This window comes from Ambystoma mexicanum, chromosome 9 (assembly GCF_040938575.1).
Source record: "Ambystoma mexicanum isolate Mex_15411 chromosome 9, UKY_AmexF1_1, whole genome shotgun sequence".
In the NCBI taxonomy this organism is placed as follows: Eukaryota; Metazoa; Chordata; class Amphibia; order Caudata; family Ambystomatidae; genus Ambystoma; species Ambystoma mexicanum.
Genome location: NC_090931.1, coordinates 863095196 through 863112465, shown reverse-complemented (window position 1 = coordinate 863112465; position 17270 = coordinate 863095196). Strand labels below are relative to the sequence as shown.

The window sequence follows — 17270 nt, the reverse complement described above, 5'->3', positions numbered from 1 at the left end:
TTTTTTTTTAAAGCCTGCCACCTAAATGTACTTCACTAGGCAAGGGGAAACCTCAATCTTTGTGTGGCCAAATCGACAGGTTAACTGTTAGCACATGTTGGACTGTATCTGTTTGTATTGACGGTTGGTGCTGTTCTTCTCTGGCGTTCCTGGAGTTGCATTCACTGATGCAGGAGTAGGGTCTCTTGTGCGTGTGTACTCGCGCGCTGCTGCTCTGAGATGTGCAAACACTGCTGCTGCTGCTCTGGGATACGCTCGGAGAACGCTGTCAGGTTGGCCAAGTCCTCTGCTCTCTGTGCGCCTGCGCAGTGCAGTGCGGCGCTGTCTAATTTCTCATGACACAAAGGTTGCAGGTAGTGTGGACAGACGGCCGCGCATTAGAGGAGCAGGCTCTGCAAGGTGCTTCCTTCGGCAGAGAAGTCGCCAGGGAGAGCTCCCTGCCCCTCGGTTACCCGTGGCAGATAGACCCGCCTCCATTCCGGGTGGCGCTGGAGGTCCGGGACGCGGTCTGTGCACCTTGGTCACCAGTTAAATGTTGCTGGGGGTCTCGCTGTCTTCTGGCCGCCTCGGGTGTTTTGAGCCCGGGGGGGATCTCTGGCTGTCTGCTCGAGAGAGGTGTTTGGGTATAAAGTAAGGCGGCACTGTGCTTCTGATGGTCCCTGGCCCCGCGTTTGTATGTGACCTGTGCTCGGGGTCTCTTGCCATTGAAACTGGGGAGTCTGTGCTCCTCTTGCTGTGATTTCCTGACTGCCGCTGTCTCTGACCTGCTGTCCGGGTCTCCACAGGGTCCATGGGGCTGAAGGAGATGTGCTGTGCCTTCGGCTGCTGCTGCTTCAACGATGTGGTTCACGAGAAGGCGCCCCTGGTCGGGTAAGGAGGCTGACACTTCAAGGTGTGGGGTTCTGGGTCGAGGCGGAGCTTTCCGTCAGGTTGACGTTTTCATTTATCGTACTGACCTACCCCCTGGCCCCTTAAGCCACTTGCACCATACCCCGCAGGCACGCTCCATTACTGTAAATCCCCACAGCCCCACTTCCGTACCCACCGTCAACGTACCGCTCAATTCTTTCCCTGATTTAGAGCATCAACACCCAAACTTTCCCACAGATTAACACTCCCGCCTCCAGCCGCTTCTTGCCATCTGTTCAGTACACGCCAACACGACACTCTCTTCCCATGTGCACCACCCGTCAGTCACGCACTGTGTGGTACATCTTCCTGGGCTAACGTGTCCTGCTCCCATAGCAGTAGCTGTCCTTGTTCTGCCGCAGCACTGGGCAGTGCCAGGTCTGCCTGTCCCCCCTCTGAGTGCTTGTCTGTCATTGATGCACATGCTCGTCGGTGTGCACTATCTAGCCTGGTGTGGGAAGGGGCGGCGGCAGGATTGTGCTTTATTAAGCTGTGTGGCCAGTGGCTTGTTTCTCTGCACTGGGTGGTTATTTGTCTTTGCCGCCTGTGATAATTCGTCTCTAGCTCAATAACATCACTTGTCTCGTCTGTTCGTCAAATGGGTTATTCTTGTATTGCTTTTTACACGCATGTACTGCTGTAGCTGATTATCGAGTTGTACCCGCATTTACCAAGAGTTGCAAGGCAGGGATTTGCCGTGATTTTATTTATTTATTTATCTGTAACGCGTTGTAGTCTGCCTTAATCTAAACCTACGTGCACATGCAATAGGATGGTCGACGAGGAAGGTAAGTCTAAACTGCATTCGTCTTCGTTTATCCTACCAGCTTTACATGTATTCCCCTGGTCTCCGACTCTGTCTTTGTTCTCAGAAGCCTAGAAAGCACCCAGGAGCAGTGTCTGCTGGGCCAGAGCTTTCGATTTACTCCAGTAGCTCTCGATAATAGTACCATGTGCCTCCATCACAATACATGGGAAGGGAACCCTGAAGGCTGCAATGACATTTGAGAAGGCAGGAATGTTGCTCCCGTCTGCTCTGCAATAGCCACAAAAATGCTTGGCGGAAAAGAGACAATCTCTGGCCCTCTTAGTAAGAGATGCATGTCCCCTTGTGATGCTGCAGTTTGGGTATGCACACAGGGACGTCATTTCACCAAAATGCCAGGGGTAGCAGAAGTGACATCACATGACCCATGACCCCCTGAAGACATCACAGGAAGTGATGTAATTTGACCGCAACACGAAGTGATACCACGGGAAGCGATGGAACACGACCTTTCACCCGTTAACAAAACAGGAAGTGGCATCACATAGCATTGTACACTACGAAAAATATGGTTACGATATCACTATGTGATGTACATTTCATACAAGAATGGATCGCCATATGCATCGTTAAGATCAGTGTGTATAGGCCCATATTACCAAATTACTGTGACTGCAAGCAGTCGTCCATGGCCAAATAATAATGATGTGTTATTATACAGCACTTACGCTTTAGCGCTTTATATAGAAAAAATATACTCCCAATATCACCCAACCTGTGTTGGTACTCATTTATCGACCTCAGAAGGATGAAAGTTGAGGCGTTTAAGAACAGACTAAATACTCACCCCAGAAGTGTCCCTGAAATAAACCTTTAATGAGTGGAGCAATTATTGTATAGAATTCCAGAAAGACACATTATTTGGTATTCCTATTCTTTCTTATTTAGGGTCAGTGCTGAAAGTGTTAGACTTGTGGCAGTCCTGTTCTTTTTTTTTTTTTTTTTTTTTAAGGGGTCTGCACAATAAAGCCAGCCACTCCAGAAGTGAAGAGCCACATGGTGCTTGCCACAGACCAGGAGCTTGCTTTATAAAAAAAAAACAAATAAACTTTTCTTTTTCTTTCTAAATTTTTTAGAGGTCGCAAGGGAGACCACAGAGGTCGCAAGGGAGACCACAGAGGTCGCAAGGGAGACGTCAGAGGTCACAGTTGCGACCTCTGGCAACCCCCAAATGACGTCCCTGTATGCACAACACATATGCCCCATCTCATTCTTTCTCGCGGAATCTTCAATGGGCCTGTGGTGGCTACTAAAGAGGCTAGATACCAATGTTATGATGTAAATTAATAGCGGCTGCAGCATTTAACTGTAGTCGGTGCTGGTCATTGGTCCGGGTGTCACCGGATGCGAGATCCGGCACCAGATGTGTAGCCGGATCTCAGGATCCGGCCAGAGTCCGCCTCTGCAAAACCCACATTATTTTGAATTAAAAAAAAATTGGAAAAAAAGAAATCGCCCACGACAGCATGCAGAAAGGGGGCGGAGCAGCTTATTGCCGCCATGAGCGCTCTGCTGGCTCTGTTCCCCTGCATCTACACAGCAGGACTTTGATACAGGTCACAGATGCAGGAAAGGCAAACTGTAACTTCCTCTGGTGACCCTGTGCAAGGGGTCAACCGAGGAAGTTACAGTCCTCAGCCACAACCCAGTTTATTTATTTATGCAGTGTTTGTCGGATACATGGACCCAGATTTTTTATTTATGCAATGTTGGTCGGATATCTGTATCCGCCAAACCTTGCATAAATAAATCTACAGGTATTTGACAAACATTGCATGAATAAATAAAAAGCCCTCTTAACATTGAAACTATCACCCAAGATGCAGCCACCCAACTGTTTTCAGATGGGAGCTGTGCTGGGTGTGGGTCAAGGAAAAGAAAACGTTGCTTATGGCGAACAGAAATCACCCTGTTTGAATAGTATCCAAGAGGTCGTTTCTTTTTTTAGTTGTTTTTTTTTTTGTAATAAAATGGGATAGAAATTGTGCATTTTAAAGAATATTTACTCAGCAACACTGGTCAAAACTATTATCCACATATTGAAGTAACTCGTCACCAGTGCCATGGAAGTGGTCTGTAGTGGAATTGATATATAGTTTGGAAAAGAAGCAGCATGAAAGAAATAGCGCCGTTTAAACTATTATTTTAGAAATATGCTTTGATCCGAGGTCGACTGCCAGCTCCGCCCCTTTAAACCCTGCCTTCTCTGGCGCCCCCCCACCCCTAACTCCTCTCCCAGCCCCACCCTTGTGGGATCCCCGACCATTTTTTTTCCCATTTCCAGCACTGACTGTCGTGACTACATGTAACAAAGGCCCATTACAAGATGTGTGAACTTGCCTCACCTTTTTTTGCGGCATGAAGCGTTGGAAAGGAACAAGTGAAAGGGGAGGCACGTTTTCCAAGGGAACTCAAAAGGTTGTCATAAAATCACATTTCACTCTAAGTCTAGTGTTTGTTGAAACTCTACAGTTACAGATGCTATCTATTACACTGAGTTGTCTCTTTAAGAGACATGGACCGAGTCACGTGGTCCGGCCACGTGACGCGTGATGTTGGGGGGAGGGAGTGCCTGAAGGCAGAAAGAAGTTGTAAGAGGAATAAAGAAGACGTATTCCAAACGCTCGGCGTGCCTGTCTTCATTACGCAGGCCCCTCCGGGCCTAACATCTGGCGACGAGTTGTCCTCCAGGGCCGCCGAGTCCTCCTCCTCCTCGCCCACGGCGCCAACCCAGCTCCGCAGTGCACGCCGGGCGCTATCGGACACGACCCGCGAGCGCTCGCCTCCTCCTCCACTCCGGCTCCTACGACACGCCGATCCAGGCCCACCAGCAACGCACTCCTCCGAGGCTCCCACGACACGCAGGAAGGGCGCGTGTACGATCCCTGGAAAAAAAAAAAATAATAATAATTATAAAACGGATCCTCCATGCATGCTACAGCGACAAGCCTGATCCCAGGCCCAGCTCCACGGGGGCTCCAGCGGCAAGCCTGATCCCAGGCCCAACCCAGCACCAGGCCCAGGCACCCACCAGCACGCCTGACCTAGGCCCGGCCACCCACAGCAAGAGACCGACGTCGAGGGTACGACCACCCGCCTGCCACACCATATAGGCTCCGGAGACCGCCAGCGGGACCCCGGTGAAAGGTGGGTGTCACCCTGCGCTGCCCGCCAGCTCACAGCACCTGCCACCAAGGCTACGGTCCCCCAGAGACAGACACACGCAAGTGAACTGCACCACTCACCGCTACAATGAGCGCACCCCAAGATCAGCAGGCCCCGGGCCCCCCTGCCCCAGCGGGGAGCACAGCAACCACGGCATGGCGCATGCCCCCCCCCTTCTCCATGATGCCGCAGGCAGATAAAGGCCCAAGGTGGGTCGAGTGGTTGGAAGATTTCAACACCTTCATTGACGCCGCGGGTGAAGAGAAGTCCCCAAGACTACGCAGCATGTTTCTGAACCTCGCGGGGAACGACATTAAAATACTACTGAAAACCATTCCACCGGCAGAGCAAGCGGACTTCCCAGCCCTTATTGCAGCCCTGAACAGACGGCTGGTGATTGAACCCAACAGGGATTACGAAAGATACATTTTCAATCAGTGCACGCAGAGGGCAGATGAAACGGTCGACGAGTTCATCACCCGCTTACGAATAAAAGATGCGAACTGCCAGTTCCACGCCTTCTCCCTAGACGAAGCCATTAGGTTGAGAGTGATTGAAGGGTGCGTATCCCAAACGCCAAAGAAGCAACTGTTAAAAAAACCCGTCACGATTGATGAAGTCAGCCAGATGGCAAGGATCCTGGAGAAAGTCGAAAAGCAAGTGACGCAGATAACTGGCACCGCCTCCTCCAAGCATGATAACAACGAGGTGATCGCAGCCATGCAGGCCAATAATGCCAGGCCAACAGAGAGAGGACCCAACCTCACCTACTCAACAATTCCGAGAATGCAACGCCAGTGTTACCGCTGTGGAATGCCGTATCCCCATGCAGGGACATGCCCCGCATTGTCCCAGAAATGCGGCAACTGCGGGAGAGAGGGACATTTCCAGTTGGTCTGCAGAGAGGGCAAACCGTTCCCAACCCAAAGACCGCCAGTCGCCCCACAGTTCAAAATACCCTACAGGAATCCACAAAGCCAAGGCTATCCATCGCGCCCCTTTCAACAAAACCCGAGAAGGTATGTCAGGGTAGTTGAAGACGTCTACCCTTCGGAAGAACCCCAAGGCGACGGAGAATATGAACAAATATCCCGCATTAGAGATGAATACGACGGGCCCCCAGCACCCATCTCTCACTACGAGGTGGACCAACAGCACCCCGAAGAGGGAGGTTATCAGTTTGATCACTATCGGCAAGATGAATACGTCAACCTCATCATGGACGAAGGACAAGCACGCGAGGCACCCAAGATACCAATGGAAATAGGAGGCCACCAATTCTGTTTCCTGGTTGACTCAGGAGCTACGGTCAACATAATGGGAGAAAAGGAGTTTCACCAAATTCCCAAGAAACCGGCCTTAGTGCCTACTGAGTCCAAGATATATCAATGGGGCGCCGACACTCCACTACAATCAATTGGCTTCTTCGCCCGTCACCTCATTCACGGCAACCGTGCCATAACGACAAGCATACACGTAATTCGCAGTCCAACGAAAGGAAGGTGCCTCCTCAGCTACAGGACAGCCTCCTCCCTGGGACTCATAGACATACACGTCCGAGATGGTGACAAGATCTACACGTCAGAACCAACCCAAGTAGCGAAAGAGAGCGTGTCAAACGTCCAAGCGGAACCCAGGGAGATGGACTTGATATCAAAAGACACCATCGTGAAAGAATTCCCCCTCATCTGCAAGGGCCTAGGAAAGTTGAAAGGGCCCTCAGTTAAACTACATATTGACCCAGCAGTTCACCCGGTTCCCCAGCACCCGAGGAGAGTCGGGTTCCACCTCCAAGCTGCCGTGTCAGCTGAACTCAAACAGCTCCTAGAAAATGACATAATTGAACCAGCAGTGGGCCCGACCCCGTGGGTCTCCCCACTAGTCATCGTGCCAAAAGAGGGGGGACAGCTCAGACTCTGCGTCGACATGCGCGTCGCCAACACCGCGATCCAGCGTGAGTGACACCCCGGCCCCCGAATCGAGGACATGATCGTCCAAATAAATAAGTCCACCCTTTTCTCAAAACTGGACCTTAACCAGGGTTACCACCAACTGGTACTTCATCCAGAGTCCAGAGGCATAACCACATTCGCCACGCACGATGGCTTATTCCGGTATAAGCGCCTTAACTTTGGCATTTCGTCGGCCGCAGAGATTTTCCATGAAACCATCAGGCAAATCATTCGCCCAATCAGAGGAGCACTTAACTACAGCGACGACATCCTAGTATTTGGCAAGTCGAAGGAGGAACACGATGTAGCTCTCCGCGCTACCTGCAAAGCCATTCAAGACGCTGGACTCGCCCTCAATGTCGACAAATGTCGATTCAGCAAGACCAAGCTGAAGTTCTTTGGCCACATATTCTCCGCGGATGGAATGACACCGGATCCCGACAAATTGGCGACAATCTTCAGCCTACAAGAACCAAGGCAAATAGCGGACATGCGATCGTTTCTGGGGATGGCAGGTTACTGCGCGAGATACATACCCCATTATGCCACAATCACGGAACCGCTCAGGAAACTCCTTCAAAAAGAGATGCTCTTCGCCTGGACGGTAGAATGCCAAGATGCGTTCGACTCCATCAAGCAATACCTAGCGGAAGCCAGAAAACTTGCCTACTTTGACCCCAGCTGGCACACTGAAATCGTGGTCGATGCAAGTCCAGTCGGGCTGGGTGCCATCCTCGCCCAAACAAATGGAACAGACACCCACCCGAGACATGTGGTGGCCTATGCCAGCAGAGCTCTCTCGAAACCTGAGTCCGCGTATTCGCAGGCGGAAAAGGAAAGCCTAGCAGCAGTCTGGGCATGCGAGCATTTCCACAACTTTGTCATAGGAAAACATTTTACCCTAATAACGGACCATCAAGCCCTCCTCTCACTGTTCGGCAACCCACAAACCAAGATGCCACCACGAATTGAACGGTGGGGTATCCGCCTGCAGGAATATGACTATCAGATAATACATTGTCCAGGGGGGGAACACAACCCAGCGGACTACTTGTCGAGACACCCCACGGGAGAAGCCACACAGCGAAAGGGAGATGTAGAATACATCAGCTATGTCACCACAAACGCACTCCCTCCGGCAATTTCACTCGAGACAGTCGCGGAGGCGTCAGCTGCTGATCCGTCCATAGCACTGGCTATCAACCTCACAGAACACAACAGATGGAAGTCATACAGGAAGCTTCTGATGGAACATCCGGACGCGAATCGTGATGAACTGGAAAGGTTGGCAAAAGTTCATACAGAACTAGCCGTCAAGGACAAGTCCATACTCCTCCGAGGGTGCAGAATAATAATCCCAGCAGCCCTACGACCGGACATTATAAAGACGGCCCACGAAGGCCATCGAGGGGCAGACAACACCAAACGGCAACTTCGGTGCCATGTATGGTTCCCATTCCTTGACGCGCTAGTAGACCGATGGGTACGAAACTGCATGGCATGTCAATGCACAGCCAGGGCCGAAGCCCCCGCACCACTACAGTCACTTCAGATCCCCGATCACCCATGGGAAAGAGTGGCAATAGACTTTTACGGGCCCCTTGAGTCTGGCGAGTACCTACTACTGTTCATTGACGAGCACTCTCGCTTCCCAATCGTGAAAAAGTCGCCGTCAACAGCCTTCGCCCACATAGCAGCTGTCTTCGACGAGGTTGTGAGCGAGTGGGGCATACCAGAAGTTATCAAGTCGGATAACGGCCCGCCGTTCTGTGGTCACGAGTTCGCAACTTTCGCCAAGCATCTGGGTTTCAGACACCAGAAGATAACACCAAGATGGCCACAAGCCAACGGGATGGCCGAGAGATTCATGTCATCAATCAAGAAGACCTTACAAAGAGCCAGACTAGAAAATGTTGACCCTCACCAGGCCCTGTGCAGGATGCTTCGGGACTATCGAAACACGCCACACGAGGCCACAAACAGGACGCCGGCTGAGATGATGGTAAAATACCAAGTTCGCACTCGCATCATAAGACACCCCAACAACAAACCGGAAGCAGATCCGGAAGTCCGAGCGCGAGATGCGGAACGGAAGGAACGGGCCCACATCCGAACAGATGAGAAAAGAGGTGCTCGCCCGAAAGAGATCCAGGTAGGAGACGAAGTACTTGTCCAACAGACGATGGTCAAAAAGACTGACCCAAGGTTCTCCCCACCGCCGCTTCTCGTGACGGCCACGAAAGGAACCATGGTAACAGCTGAAAATGAAGAGCGGGAAATAACTCGGAATTGCTCGCAGTTCAAACTCACCACCGCTCAGGGCCAGCAGGAACGAGAGCCCCCTGATCCGGAACCAATGCCTATGGACCCGAGAGACTCGCTGTGGTCACCACCGAGATTTTTAGCTCGCCCAGGAGTGAGGAGAGCGCAAGAGACAGAAGGTGATCCGGGAGAAGCCGCCAACGGTCGACCCCATCGGGTCGTGAAGAAACCGTCGCGCCTAGTTGAAGAATGTTAATGTTGTTGTTGCAAGGACATTTGTCCGGGGGTGATGTTACACTGAGTTGTCTTTTTAAGAGACATGGACCGAGTCACGTGGTCCGGCCACGTGACGCGTGACGTTGGGGGGAGGGAGTGCCTGAAGGCAGAAAGAAGTTGTAAGAGGAATAAAGAAGACGTATTCCAAACGCTCGGCGTGCCTGTCTTCATTACGCAGGCCCCTCCGGGCCTAACACTATCCTACCTAATTAAGAGCAATTTATATTCTGCCGCCTGTTGGGATGGGGTGAGGGTCATTTTGACCTCGTTGAGGGAATGATCAGTGACATTTCCTCCAGTTATTACCGAATAGTTCTCATTTATCATTTTGAAGATGACTGCTTAGGTAATGCCCCTCTCCCCCCTCTTTTGGGAAATCACTTGTATTATGTAATCGCTCTTGTCTGAGTAGTTGGATGGTGATTGGTTGTCTACCTTTGATGTCACTGCGTTGCACTACAAATGCGCGCTACTTTAGCTGGAAATTATTGAACTACTGGAGTCTTGGTTTTACTCCAGTCTGCTTTGCTAGAAGCAGCGAAAGATCATTTGTCAAGGCGTGATCTGCCCACATCCTGATGATCGAGGAAGGGATAACCCTTTTATTTACTGAGCCTTTATTAGGCGCCTATACAACAAATGAGTGTTTCCAGTTGTCATAAGGGGAGTAAATAATATTGGCAAAATCCAGTAAATATACAATCATGGTTCTACTAGGCCTCGTGGCATTCGGACGCGCAAGTGCAGTGAGCAGTAGTGCCGGAGATAGGGGAGCGTGAACAAGGTATGGGCAAGTGCTGATGAGAGCCCGGGAAGGAAGTGCCGAGGGGTACCAGTGGAGGAGGCCACTGGCTAAGTACTGGGGTGGAAGAATCCCAAGGGTGGGGTGCACAGCTGCTAGAGAGGGGGCATGCAAGGGAAGTGCTGGGAAGGGGGGGCTGCTGGTGTCGAATGGGCTGGGGCCTTGTACCCTCTGACATTCATGAAGGTTCAGGCCGCCAGACTCAACGGCAGAGAGGTGATTAGCAAGGAAAGAGGTAGAGAAAAGCATTGTTTTGAGAAGTTTCCGGAACTTAGAGGTCTGGTTCAAGTCTGAGAGGGGCAGGGAGGCTATTCCATAGAGAGGCCCCAGCTGAAGAGAGACCTGCCACCCACTTTATGCTTCGAGAAGCATTTGACAGGCAGAGAGTTGGAGTTAGAGGAGCAGAAGGCTCTGGCAAGGAGGTATTTAGGGAGAGAGAGTTGGAGATGGCATGTTCCCAGGCCCCAGAAAGCCTTGTGGCTGATGCAGAGGACTTAAATTTGATCCCTGTGGCCACCGGGAGTCAGTGGAGAGGTCATAGTGCTGGAGAGATACAGTCCCTGGGCTTGAGGCCAAGGATAGGGCTTGCCCGGAATCCAGATTGGTGTTTATAGAGGCAACCAACGATTTAGGAATGAAGGGTCAATTTCGGGAGGGCCAACTTCCCCAGCAGTTTACCCAGGAAGGGTGGTGGAGATGGGACGATAGATAGCCAGGCAGGAAGGGCCAGTAGACTGCTTTTATAGGAGAAGGTAGACAGGGGAGTGATTGAGGGAAAAGGGGAAGGAGCCAGGGGTGAAAATGTGGTTACAGGAGTCGGTAAGGTCTGGTGCGAGAGAGGAGATGCTGTCCTTAATGGTTCTAGAAGAGCAGGTGAAGCACCTGTTTGGATGAGACCTTCATAGAACAGACTTTAGGGACCTCACTGGGTGTTATGGGCAGGAGGGAGGAGAGTGGTGGGGGGAGCCAAGGGAGGCAAGACTGCAGGAGCAGGAATAGAGGTGGGGTGGTGGAGAGTGAAGACAGGATGTCCTGCGTTTTAGAGGTGAAAGGGAGGCCAAGGCAGTGCAGAGTGCCTGGGAAGGAGGGAGAGAGGTGGAGACTGCCATTGGATTGGCGAGTTCCTTGAAGATTTTGAAAAGTTCTGCTGTGTTGTTAGTGGCTCTAGAGATGTGGGCTTGGATGTGGGCCCTCTTCTTGTAGTGAATAGAAAATCGATATTACCTTTGGAGCGGACGACTGGTCAGTTTGTCTGAGGATGAGCCCAAAGTGTGCCACTTCCGTTCAGCAACTCTGCACTTGCATTTCAGAGATGCCAGAATGGAGTCATACCAGCGGTATTACCCAAATTGTTCAAACACAATTGTTCGAATGACCCAATTGATCGAAAGTCAAGGGTCCGAATTGACCTTTGCACAATTGACCGTATATATATATATATATATATATATATGGGGGTTGCGGGGGGTTTCCCCCCGCAGATATGTAACAATTGACCTTCACAATTCGGTCAATTGTGCAAAGGTCAATTGTGATTCGAACAATTGTAGTTCGAACAATTCGTATACATCCATACCAGCCATTACATTTGGAGGCAGGCTTCAGGCAGATTCTCGTTACTGGGGCAAGGATGTCGAGGTTGTTAGAGATGGAGAGGTGCAGGTTAGCAAGGACAGAGTCGGAGGGAGAGTCGGGAGTAGGGTTGGGAGTGGGGAGGAAGGTGGAAGTAAAAGCAGCAACTGACATTCGCTTCATCAGTTGCATGCCGGCGAAGGATGCTGGCAGTGTGGGTGATGGCTCAGATAGAGGCCAGGGGAGCCCCATGCTGGAGGAGAGAATGGAAAGGGGAGTGATGACCGAGTTGGAGATGGAGCTGTCCCCATAGGTGAGGGCATCCAAAGTGTGTCCAACTGAGTGGGTCGGACTAGATGGAAGAATAGTGAATGAAAGAGAGGGAGACAGTGAGGTCACGGAACAGTGAGGTGGCTGTTTCAGGGGAATTCAGTTGAATATTGAAGTCTCAGAGATGGAGGAGGAGTTTGGAGGAAGAGGTCACGATGGAGGAGGTGAGGTTGGCCCATTCAGAGAGGGAGAGAGATGGGGCAAGGAGGCCTGTAGATGGTAGCGATGGTGAGTGAGAGAGTAGGAGAGACTCCGAGCCTACAGACGAGGCATTCAAATGAAGGGTCATTTTGAGTAGGTATGATTGCAGCAGGGACCCACTCAGGGAAAATCAGGGCCACTCCACCTCTGGGCCTGGATTTGGAGAGGCTTTTGTAGCCCTTAGGAAAGAGAGTGTCAAGAGCAGTGACTGTGCTGGTATTGAACTACATCTCGGTAAGGGCGAGGACATAGAGGTCAAAGTCTTCGAGAAGGTGACAGATATCGGAGCAGTGTTTGACAGCAGAACGAGCATTCAGAGTAGCCAAGTGAACCCGATTACCACTTTTGAATGTTTTTTGGGGAGTGGTACAGATGCATGGTACTCCTGTCAGTGGTGGTGGTGGGGTGGAGAGAGCAGAGGAGGAAGGAGGAGTAGCAGGAGAAGAGAGGAAGTTAATGAGAGAGGGCAGGCACCGGTCAAGAAGGAGAAGACTAGGTTGAGAACCTTGGGCCATGATAGTGCCATTGTGATGGACATTAATGATGCATCTAGAGGATGAGAAGTATGCCAAGCGTACTTCCCATCTAGTGCCACCATTAACGGGTGAGGAGGAGAAAGGGGAGAGAGTGAAGATCAGGTGGGAGGGCACAGAGGTGGGGAGGGAACAGAGAAGAGGATGTCGGTGATGGTCATCTGAAAGTAGCATTGACATAGGTATCAGTAATAGGTAGGCCTGTGTTGGAGGCCAGGCGAGCTCTTTTAAGCTTTTGAGGTAGGAAAGGTGAGAGAGTAGCAGTTAGAATAGATATGGGGCATAGCGAGTGCCTTGTGGCGGTGGGGAGGGAGAGAGATATACCGGGGAGCTGTACAGTGTACGAATAAGCTCACCATGTAGCCTAGCAGCCAGGCAGGCGCAGATGGAGGAGGTGTCTTAATGGAGAAATACTTGAGGAAGCAGAATTTTAGGTACCCAGACTGGGTGTGCACAAAAATGTAGCAGACACAGTCAATGCACAGGTTTAAAAGCACATCTAGATTCAACTTTCCAACAAAGCACTAAAAAGCAGCAGAAAAAGTCAATGTACAGGTTAAAACAGAGCAGGATTCCAGATTCAGGTGGTGAAAAACTGAAAGTAAGCCTCATTAGTCTGAGCAGACAGTTGGAGCATACATAATGTGATGTCAAGACATGGAAGGGGACAATTGCATAGGAATGCTAGCAAAACAGTGCAGGCGTTGTTTAACCAGAAATCGGAATATATATTAAAGACAAGGAATTTGTGGCTAGGGGAGCAAGGTAGTCCAAAGCGTTACTCACAGGAACTCTGCAGGTAGGACCAGGATCAGTAAATGAATGCAAGACTTGAAAATGAAGGGCGGACCAGATAAGGGCTGGAGAAAGGGCTGACATTAGACCAATAGTTATGGGATGTTAGGAGTTCAATGTTCCAGGTGGAGATCGGATTAGGAGAGTGGCAGGCTGCATGTCATGGGCTGCCAGCAGGCTGCAAGACTATGCCAGGAAGTGGGCAGTGAGGAAGAGGAAGTGGGTGCCAAGCCCAAGCGGTGAAACAAGAGTAAGGGGCAATCCGGAGTAGTAGGAGCAGAGGTTTTACCTCAGCAGGCAGATCACCAGCAGAGTGATGGGGTCCCTCCAAGCCCTCCCATGTCTGGACAGGGCCAGACAGGGAGAGACCCTGGCCCTTTTAGGAGGCCCTTTGAGGGGTCCTGGCGATCTCCTGCTGATTCTGGGGCTTGCTGAAAAAGAGGAAGTGCCCAGCCAATCAGCGGGCCGTCCTCTGTGAAGATGATCAGCTGAGTGAGGCGGCCATGATGGAAGGCCCTTGCGGCCCGTTCACAGTGCAGGAAGGCACTGAAATTAGTTTCAGGTTGCGGGAAGGCTAATGAAAGTGCCCAGATGTATCTATGGCCTCTGAGGAAAAGACTTCCTGTGAACATTTTAGAATCCCGCTCCCCCCAGACTGATGCTCATGTACCCCGAGAAGCTTTCCTTATGCTGAAATGACTGTTCTACTTTGAACATGCAGTTTTGCCTTCTGGCACCCCTTTCAACCGCAGTCCTTTAGAAGCACCTTCAAAAACGGAGAATCTGTTAACATCTCTGTGCACACACCTACCTTAGGGAGCTTCCACCTTACGTGCTGCTTGAGGCCAAGTCTTTTACAACAGCTTGTGGCGAGCTCCTCACCCTGGCTATTCCCTTTAGCATGGTCTTGCAAGCCCCAGCTACATCCCGCATTGTCCCTGTGGTGAAATAAGTCCTGATATCTGGCTGCTGAAAAGCAGATGAAGGTTTGGTGCTGCATGGAGAAGGTGTCATAACCTGACCCGTAACCTAGGAGCTCCGATGTGTCCTCATTTTGAGGTTGGGCCATGCACTGTCTTTCTCTCTTTCCTTTCTTTTTCTCTTTCTTTATCCCTTTCCCTTTTCCCCTATTCTTGCTCTCTCCCTTTCGCCCCCCCTTAGCCCCTCCCTCTCTCTTTCTCTTTCCCTTTTCCCCCTTTCTCTCTTTCTCGCTTCCCTCTCTCTTTTTATCTCGTTCTTTCTTTTTCTCTCCTTTGCTCTTTCCCTCTCGCTTTTGTTCTCGTTCTTTCTTTCTCTCTGTACATCGTTTCGATCCATTTGACTGTGCTTTTGCAGGATCACCACAAAGACCATGAGACTACCAACCCAGTTGACCATCTGGCTGTTCGATTGGCTCCCTTGGTGTGTGGACCCCTGGACTGCCGCCCCGCCTGTCATGGCAGAACATCAAGTGGGCTCACTCTATGCCTAACAACCACTGAACGGGGCACACAATAGTGAATACCAGTCTCCAGCTTTGCTAGAGATAATTTGGAGACGACGTTGACTGTTCACGGGTTGACATTCTTAACAATTATTGATTTAGCTGAATATAGGACTCTGGTACTGCTGTAGTTTTGTAACGAACCCACGCATGTTATTGTTTTAACCCCTTAAGTGCTTCACATAGGAAAGCACTGCAGTTCGGAGGTTAAGAACGGTTCCATCTTCAACTATCCAAGAAATGCATTTACCTCTGCCAAGACCACAGTCTTGAAATGCTGTCCAAATAAGCATCACAGTGGCGTCTGCCGGGACACAATTACGTTTACATGGACTCTAGGAACACGATCAAATGTCTCAAAAACGAACGTGTTCCAACCGCAACGAGTACAAACCTCTGAAATCATCAAAGACTGGCAAACCACCTACAAATAGGAGAATCTCTCCTCAAACCCAGTTCTTCAGCACCTAAAACCCAATGATGCAGAGCTTGACCTAAAAAGAAAAAGAAAGCACGCTATTATCGGACCCACCGAGGAAGCATGGGCCTCACTCCAAAAAGGCCAATCAGGAGCTCAAATATAGAATCGGTTCAATGAATCCCTAATCCCATTGAAGCAGAAATGTTGTAATCTGTAAAGAGTCTGGCAGAAAACCAGAAACGTTGCCAAAACCGCCCTGAAACGAGCATGGAGCTGCATTCGTTGCAAAACAAGATTTGCAAACCTGTAAGAACACAGACCTAGTCACCTATTCCAAAGAACCTGCCACAGTGGTTCATGGATTCATCCCTCCAAAGTTTTAGAAATCAAAAATTCCTAAATCCCAAAATCTCTGTGACAGACTCAGCACTTTATTCAGTAAGTAATAACACCCTCCAGCAACACTCAAATGTCAGAACAATTCACCTTCCCGCTAGTAAAGTAAATGAGAACATTCTCGACCTGTTGAAAGACACGAGACCAAGAAAGGACTCTACAAACCAGTGGCCAGCTGCTACCGCAGCAGCACACGCAACTACCATGGCAAAACTAGTAACCATAGTCCTTTATCTTGCTCAACCTCGTTCTACAATAGGATCAGATTCTGCAGGCTCTGAAAATGTCCCCACACCCCTTCACCCAGAGGTATGAAGAAAGGACAGACTCCTCCCCTGCTATATAATAAATGTAGTCAATGAAAAAACTTTGTTAAAGGGATGTTATGGTTAAAAGTAAAACCGAAAAACCTCAGAAATTCATCAGTTATGGTAAGCTAAGCAACCATAACTCGCGCCACTACTTTGCACTAATAAGACTAACACCCAGGACATCAAAGATCACATCACAAATTAGGTTTTTCTATTTTACTTGTAACCATAATGTCCCTTTAACAACGTTTTCTCAGTGAATTTCATGGGTTTTTATAAGTGCATGCTAATTTCCTACAATTTACTAATATCATACTTGATCCAATATAGCAATTTACAAAGTTTCACCTTAGAACTCTGCCATTTCCCACCTTCTAGCATAATTTGTAACACTTCTATACACTTTTTGCAACTTTCTCCACTGTTTTTGTGTTGCGAACCTCTGACTGGTACAAAGAAAGTAGAACTGCTACTGAGAAAGGTTCGTCCTGATTGTTTGTCATTGAATAAAGCATGGCCAATTTGTAATATCAAGGAACCTTAACTGTGTTTACTAATAGATTGTATCTTAGATAGATTGACTCAAAGAAAATGTCCAGAAGGCAAAGCCACATCTACTACAAGGGCTGTGAAGACAAATGACTTGTATTGAAAACACATACTTACAAATATATACAAAGCATTTTTTTCTTATTGATTACAAACAAAAACAAATCATAATATTTACGAAAAAATACTGCAACTTAAACAAAGTGTTCTAGAAAAAGATCCTAAAATGGAACATGTAACGAGAAAAAAGCAAGACAAAGACAAAAAAGTGTTTAGAATGTGCAAGGAATATAGCACATATCTATATTAGTCGACAACTTGTATTCTTTAGAAATATTTTTGTGAAAAAGAATTCCTGGATCGTTCCAGTAGTCTTGGGACTATCTAGTTGGGTAGGTTCTATCTGAATCCCAATGAACAGATGTCTGTTCTGGTGAGTTCTATTGGGACAAAGTGAACCCAACTAGTTATATGAACCTCTGACATC

At 49.5% G+C, this 17270-nt stretch overlaps 1 protein-coding gene across 1 annotated transcript in view; it reads left to right on the top strand.

Moving 5' to 3' along the window:
* Positions 1 to 281: 281 nt before the first annotated feature.
* MREG (melanoregulin) overlaps positions 282 to 17270 on the top strand; it is a 258017-nt gene continuing 241028 nt past the window's right edge. Inside the window, exon 1 of the mRNA XM_069615943.1 lies at positions 282 to 870. Within this exon, the coding sequence (XP_069472044.1) occupies positions 791 to 870 (80 nt within the window). The 5' untranslated portion in view covers positions 282 to 790. The remainder of the gene's footprint in view (positions 871 to 17270) is intronic.